Source organism: Hyaena hyaena, unplaced genomic scaffold (assembly GCF_003009895.1).
Source record: "Hyaena hyaena isolate Hyena2069 unplaced genomic scaffold, ASM300989v1 scaffold_28, whole genome shotgun sequence".
Taxonomy (NCBI): domain Eukaryota; kingdom Metazoa; phylum Chordata; class Mammalia; order Carnivora; family Hyaenidae; genus Hyaena; species Hyaena hyaena.
Genome location: NW_024080660.1, coordinates 2,000,624 through 2,007,536, shown reverse-complemented (window position 1 = coordinate 2,007,536; position 6,913 = coordinate 2,000,624). Strand labels below are relative to the sequence as shown.

The 6,913-nt window shown below is 46.5% G+C and overlaps 1 protein-coding gene across 1 annotated transcript in view; it reads right to left on the bottom strand.

Moving 5' to 3' along the window:
* Positions 1 to 3,169: 3,169 nt before the first annotated feature.
* The window catches only part of IPO9 (importin 9), a 53,466-nt gene continuing 49,722 nt past the window's right edge, over positions 3,170 to 6,913 (bottom strand). Inside the window, exon 24 of the mRNA XM_039227488.1 lies at positions 3,170 to 6,714. Coding sequence (XP_039083419.1) covers positions 6,604 to 6,714 — 111 coding nt within the window. The 3' untranslated portion in view covers positions 3,170 to 6,603. The remainder of the gene's footprint in view (positions 6,715 to 6,913) is intronic.

Below are 6,913 nucleotides of genomic sequence, written 5' to 3'. Positions count from 1 at the left end.
ATTACTACTTGCTATGAGGCAGCACTCCATGGTCCCTTGTATTGTGTTGACTTTAATCCTCAAAATGACTTCATGAAGCAGAAAACTACTATTATACCTATTATGTGGATGAGAAAGCGGAGGCACAGATAATTTAGGTAGTTTGCCCACTGGTAGATGGCAGAGCCAGGATTCAAACCAAGCAGTCTGGCTCTGGAATGCACGCCCTGAGCCCCTAGCCAGAGCACGAGTCCTGCCCTGCCACTTGCTGGCTCTGCAAACTTGGAGAGACCACCTAACTCCTCTGGGCTTGGTTTCCTCATTTGTAAATGGACTATGGCTCAAACGCGGGAGAATCCCCAGGTCATCTGGCAGTGGTGCTCTGGCCCATTCTCTCGCTCTCCCTGTTCAATGGAAAAAGAATTTACTCAGGGTCGCGTAATAGTTCACTAGCAGAGTTTGGGCAGGAACCCAAGCCTCTTGCCTCCACATGTAGTTCTGTGCTCTTGCTAGTGAACCTCTGTGAGTCAGGAATGAGGCAAGGGAGCCAAGCCAGTGAGGGATGTGCGATCAGGTATGAATTTGTAATCCCCAAACCTGGTGTGGAAGAAGTGCCACATTTATTCTCTTTTAATCCAGTTAGATCAGATGGAGTCTCTATCCTCACAGCTGGTGGGGGAATTGTCTGTCGTCATTATGGTTTGCTCCCCCTTACAGGATCATGAAAAGGTCCTGGGATCTCACACAAGGTACAGTCCTGGGGGTGAACCCTGCAGGCCTTGTTGTCTGTCAGCCAGGGGCCTGCAAGCACAACCATCCTGGCCGATATGCTGCAGGCCCAGGAACTGTTCCAGCGAGGCCTGGTGCCCGGTATCCAGCCTCCCCGGGAACTGCAGGCAGCCCTTCCCTTAGGAAGTTCTTCTGTCCCCAAGTGCTCTGCCAGGATCAGATAAAGGTCCTCACCACTCAGGCCCCACGGACTTCTGTTCCTTCTCATTTTCTGGCGCCCCTCTCCTTTTCTTTCTTCCTTCACGACCCTGGGCCTTGTCTCAGTTCACTCAAGCTTTTACCAGAGGATCCAGAAGCATGGCTATCCTCAAGCAGCTCTGCTTTCCACCCTGCAAAAGCAACTAAGGCAAGAAGATGCAAAGAATTTGGCTATGTTCTTGGAATAGGTAGAGGGACAAAGTCTAGTGAAAACAAACAAATACACTGATCACACAGATCATCACAGAAACATGGTAGCAGGTGGAAGGCAGGGCTGTAGCCACCACCTGTTTCGATCCCGTTCCTGGGCAGGATGGCGGTGCTGCGGCACTTCTCACGGAGCTGTCCTCCCAAAGGCTCACGGAGACCCTAATTTAGCAGCAGCATCTGTGGAACTGAATTGAGTCATTCTAATCCAGTGAGTCAGGGAGACTGAGCCAAACATAGCTCCCAGCTACCGGAGGGTGGGGGAGACTCGGAGGAAAGAGGCACGCTCTTCCATTTGAAGTGCTTCAATTAAGACATCTTGAATTCTAACTACAACTCTGAGGCGAGTATTTTCCACTTCACAAATATGGGAACCTAGGATCCCAGGGGATGTCATTTACCCCAGCTCCTTCACTTTCTAGCTATGGAATCATGCCAAGTCAGACCAACTTAAGACTTGAAGGGACTTCCTAGACCTTCTAGTCGGCCCAGCGCTTCCTCATCGTTCTTCCTGCGGCACATCTGCTATAAAATCATGTGTACCATACAAGTCTAACAGACCCAGGGTAATTAGCAATTTTAGGAAGACAGCTGATGCCACCCCTTTTTCACCTACTCAAAACAAAAACCACCCCCCCAAGAAGAAAAAAAGAATGTGAGAGTCCTTGTTAGATTGTTAAACTTGTACCAATCCATCAGAAAAAGGTAAATAATTCACAAATGGTGGAATTTTATTAACAATTACTTTTGGTTTCTTTGCTACCCAAATCCTGACAAAGTGTGGTGCAGGTCTAGTTAACCCATGTCAGCTGTCATTTTTGGAAGACCTATCTCTATCCACCATCCGGTCCTTTAGACCCACCCTTGTCAACTTCTCACTGTCTGACTTCTTACACCCCAACCCCTCCGGTTACCGCCCAGTCCAGGTTCTTGGTTCTCTCACTGCACTTCTGCCTCTAGCCTTCCTTTCTAGTCCTGTCTGGACAGACATCAGTATTCTTTCTAAAATGCAAACCTGGAGGCACCTGCGTGGCTCAGTTGGTTGAGAATCCCAACTTGGGCTCACGTCATGATCTCAAGGTTCACAAGTTCAAGCCCTGCATTGAGCTCTGTGCTGACAGCTCGGAGCCTGGAGCCTGCTTCAGATTCTGTTGTCTCCCTCTCTCTGCCCCTCTACAGCTTGTGCTCTCTCTCTCTCTCTCAAAAATAAACATTAAAAAAATAAATAAAATGCAAACCTGATCATGTCACTGCTCTGCCTAAAATTCTTGAGTGGTCCCCCATTCCCTGAAAAAAGACCGACAGGATCCTTCACTGTCTGGCTCTCACTTGTCCTTCCTGCTTACTTCTGGCCAAGAGCCCTGTGAACTATAAATTCCAATACTTTTAACCTTCATGTAAGCTGTGAAAATGCAATCCTGTTCCATCAAGGACCTTTTCTTTTCTCTGGAGTGCCTACCCCACCCTCATCTGCCTGGCAAATGCATGGGGGGTGGGGGGCAAGACAGAGAACTGGCAAAAAGTGAAATCCACTTGGATCAGAATCACACACTTTACTATGTGACTTTCGACAGGTAACATTTAATATCTCTGTGCCTTGGTTCCATCAGTCTGTAGATGGGGTAAACAGAATTGTGCACTTTGTAAAGTTATTAGATGGTCTACACGAGATAATCCAACACTTTGGAACAGTCACTGGCATTTTGTGAGTGCTCCTGAAACCTCAGCAGTTGTTAGCCGCCTTGCAGGTCAAGGGTCACCTTCTCCATGCAACTCTGACTTCTCCCACTTACCATTGACCATTTCCTTTTTTTTGGGTACCAGGGATTGACCACAGTACTTCTTCCTCTCACGGTACTCCCCACATTTGTTGCACTACTTTTGCCCCCGCTACGAGACTAGCTTCTGGAGGGAAGGGGCCAAGCCTCTCCGGCGTCTAGCACTGGCCTTGCGTGTAAGAGAAATTTAGTATTTGCTGAACAGAATAAACATATAATAGCCAGAATTTGGCTTGGAGTTTATTAACTACTCATTGACCACAGGTCTGCCTGGCTGGGGTGAGAAGTGTATCTTTCACTGGACAACCCTTTCATGTTCCAAAGCAGTGTCCTGTGTTCCCTGAGTCTTCTCAGCTCCTTCACGTTTCTTCCCCTTGATGCAGCTTAGGCCCTCCAGTTCTCGGTTCTCCTCTTGCAGCTGGGCTCGCCGTCGGTCAGGGAGCCTCTTGCTTGAGCACCGTAACGGAACACAGCACTCTAGGATTGCCGACAGGCACAGAAGGCTGAAATGATCTTACACAACCTGTTTCTACTACCCCAGCCAGGACTACACTGGAGTTTAGTGAAGACACGTTAACAGTTCATCATAAACACTTATTACTTGCACGCAGAATTGTTAAGAGCACAGCACTCTGCAATCCTTAACTTTCTTCATACTCATCAATCTGGGTTTTGAAACAATCTTACCTTTAAATTCTGCCCATTTTTACAGCTTATGGACATTGTTTGTTTGGATCCTAAGTTGTCATCCTTCCCAGGGGTTCCTGTTATCTAAAAATCTGATCAGCATCTCTCCTATCTAGTAGGGTTTCTCTTATAAATGGCCTCAGATCCTTTTGGAATGGGTAAGGCATTAAAAAAAACTCCCTCATCTGTCATTAATATCAAAGGAGGGGCCAAGGACAGAGCCCTGGGGCACAGCATAAGCCATTCCACAATAGGCCAATTTGTAGTCTGAGAGTTGGTGGCCAGTGACCAACTTCTCTATCTCCCTAATGCTTTGATGTTACCATGTCCAGATTTTATCTAATCTGTTAAGAAAATCAGACTAGGAGGCTAGTTTGGCACCATTTGTTCTGAATTCATAACATCTATTATACCCCAGGGATCACAACATTCCTATTTATTGGCTTTCGTCAGCTATCAGTTCCTAGTCCCTGACCAATTATCACACACCTGGTGCGGACTTGTGGAAACTAGTTTCCTTCGGTTCTTGGACTTCTATCTCCTTTTGTCTTCTGGTATTTCCTCCATTTTCCTTTCAGTTCCTTCCACTAAGAGCTCAATAGTCTTGGGAAAGCCGTTGGTATGCTAGCTGTTACTCACCAGGGTCAGGAAACCTGGAGAATTTTAGAGCAGCTCAGCACTCTTATTCCCTTGTTTATCTTATCTTGAACTTCAACTCCTTCTAACCGGTTAGCCCTGACCTTTTCAGACTGAAGCTAGTTCTTTGGCCAAAACCACAGGAGACAAAAAGGAGCTGGAGTTCAACTTTTTGTCAATACTACTGGGCTCAAGCAGATCTTTTTTTCTTCCTGCAGACGTTGGATGTAGTCTCTGAACTCTCTTCTTCACTGATAGAATGGGAATACCATCTACTGTGTACCTGCTATATAAAGGTTAAATGGGATGATTGAAATGCTCTGGGAGCACAGGAAGTGCCTGCACACAAAGGGTCCAAGACCCTCTGCTCTTATGGACAACAGTATGTCTATTGGGCAGGGGTGGCCCCTCAGGTGATCCTCTGACCCCTGCCTTTAGAACTCAAGTTTTCTAGTCCGTCCCCCTAAACCAGCGAGAGAGCAGGAAGAGAGGACGACCCTTGTCAGGAGACCATTTTTGGCACGAGATAGACTTTTTTTGTAATTAGTGGACCCAGGAGGGGTCCATATCATTCTCAGTCTGTGTGAAAGCCCCAAGCCTTCCCAAACTCAGCAGTCCAATGCCACTGGCATGAGACCATTCTTTTGTGCCACAACCAGGGGTTGATTTGGCCCTGTGGAACCTTCAGCACTGAAACCAACTGGCACTGCCTTGAGATCAATAACCATGAAGTGAGTTTCTAAGGCTCAGACTGGTTTTCCTGAGCACCAATTAGCCAGACTTCCATCATTTCCCCAGTATGAGTGGCTCCCCCAACTCAAGGGAGAGAAATAGCAGGGGCAGTTATTAGTCTCAGAACCTGGCTGGTAGACCAGGCTGTGCACACGCCCTCAGACTTTATAAAGATAGTGACTTTAACAGACACTTTTCCCAACTCAGTCGGATGTGGGAGTTGTACACCAGGGACACCTAGTGGTGTGAAATCACTATTAGCTACAAAATCCTTAGGCTTCCTGAACAGTCCTGTACGGTAAATGCCCCACAAGTGGAGCCCTTTTCTTGAGAATAGAGACTTGACCATCAATCTAAAGAAATCTTCTGTAGCTGCTGAAATTGGGGCAATAGGCATGGGCACTATAAAAAAAGGGAATGCTGGGTTTTTACCTTCCTCCCCTTGACTGGTTATCCTCACTCACTTTTTAAACCCACAATGACTGCATTTCCCAATTAAGGGACTTTCCTTAAAAATATTTGATTGGATAATACCAGTTCTTTAAGAATCATTTTGGGCTAGGTTAGCTAAAACACACTAGGGTGTGTACATGGCTCTGCCTAATCCTTTCCCCCTTATTTTTATTTTCCTTCTAAAAGGAACAGAAGGCAGAGGTGCTGGGACACCTTATACCATGCAGACTAAATTCATTTGTAAAGATTACTTTACTCTCCTAGAAAAATACACATTGCAAATTTGAGGGCTACAACTTAACCACTTTAGAGGATTCCTGAGGGAGAGGGGGTAACCTTTGAATATCAGACTGTGTGGTGATATGTGGGAAAGGAATATTAAATATAGTTGGGTTAGGTGGACTTTAAAAAAAATGTTTTTCCCATTTTTTTTTTCTAAAAAAGGAAAAACAAATTGCCATCTGTCTGGCTGATTTTGTGTGTGCATGTAAACACAGGAATAGCTTGGGGGGAGGGGCTATGTCATGCAACGAGGCAAAAATAAAAGGACTTCCTGTGACAGAGGAGCCTTAGTGTTGTAGGAGGGAGACAAGGAGAGGTCACTGGAGGGAGGGGGGGAGGGGTCCAAAATGTGGCTGCTCCCTCTCGTTCCTATGGAAAACCCAGAGCATCTGTGGCGAAGAGCAGAAAGCATTATCATCTCTCAAGGGTATTCCTATCTGAACACATCAGATGTCCTATAAAAGTACACAGGTCTGTTTTAGAAGGTAAATGGTTGTGACTTCCTGTGCTCCTTCGGTGGGGCAAAATAATCCATGAACACATAATCCTTCTGGGCAATATGTTTCTGGAGTGGCCAGCAGAGGACTTTAGGAACAGAGGTGGGGGCACAGTTGGGGAGAAAAAGGTCCTAGAGATGGAGTATCTTCAGAGGGACTTTTGAGAAATGTCCTTTGTTCCAGTATTCCTAAGTGACAGCACTGGTGACCTTGGTCTGAATTGTCAGTGTCACTCTGCAAAGGCCAAGGGCCAAGTCAGGAGGCCACTCTAGGTTGAAAAGAAAGTACAGCTCAAGGCCAGTTAAGGGCTGCAAAAATGGTCTGTGGCTGGACCAGGAGGAGCAGATTTGGAAAGTCTCCCTTTTTTAGATGCCAATGGTCTGAAGAACCCGCCTCTCGTTGTCATTAAGGTGGCCTGAGAACATTACGTAGCAGGGCTGCTGAGCGAACTGGCAGAGGAAGTCTGTGAGATAGGCCTGGAGAGAAGACAAAGAGTGGTATTACTGCAGGTTCTCAGGCTTACCATCTGTAAGGGGCAAGAACTACAAGCGGTACAGGAAGCACGAAGCACTGGCTGTTCGACAAGTGCCAGCACCCTGGAGGGATGACTTTCTACATTCTTGGATCTAGTTCAGGTTCGACCCAGAGACTAAATTCCATAAAGAAACCAATTTT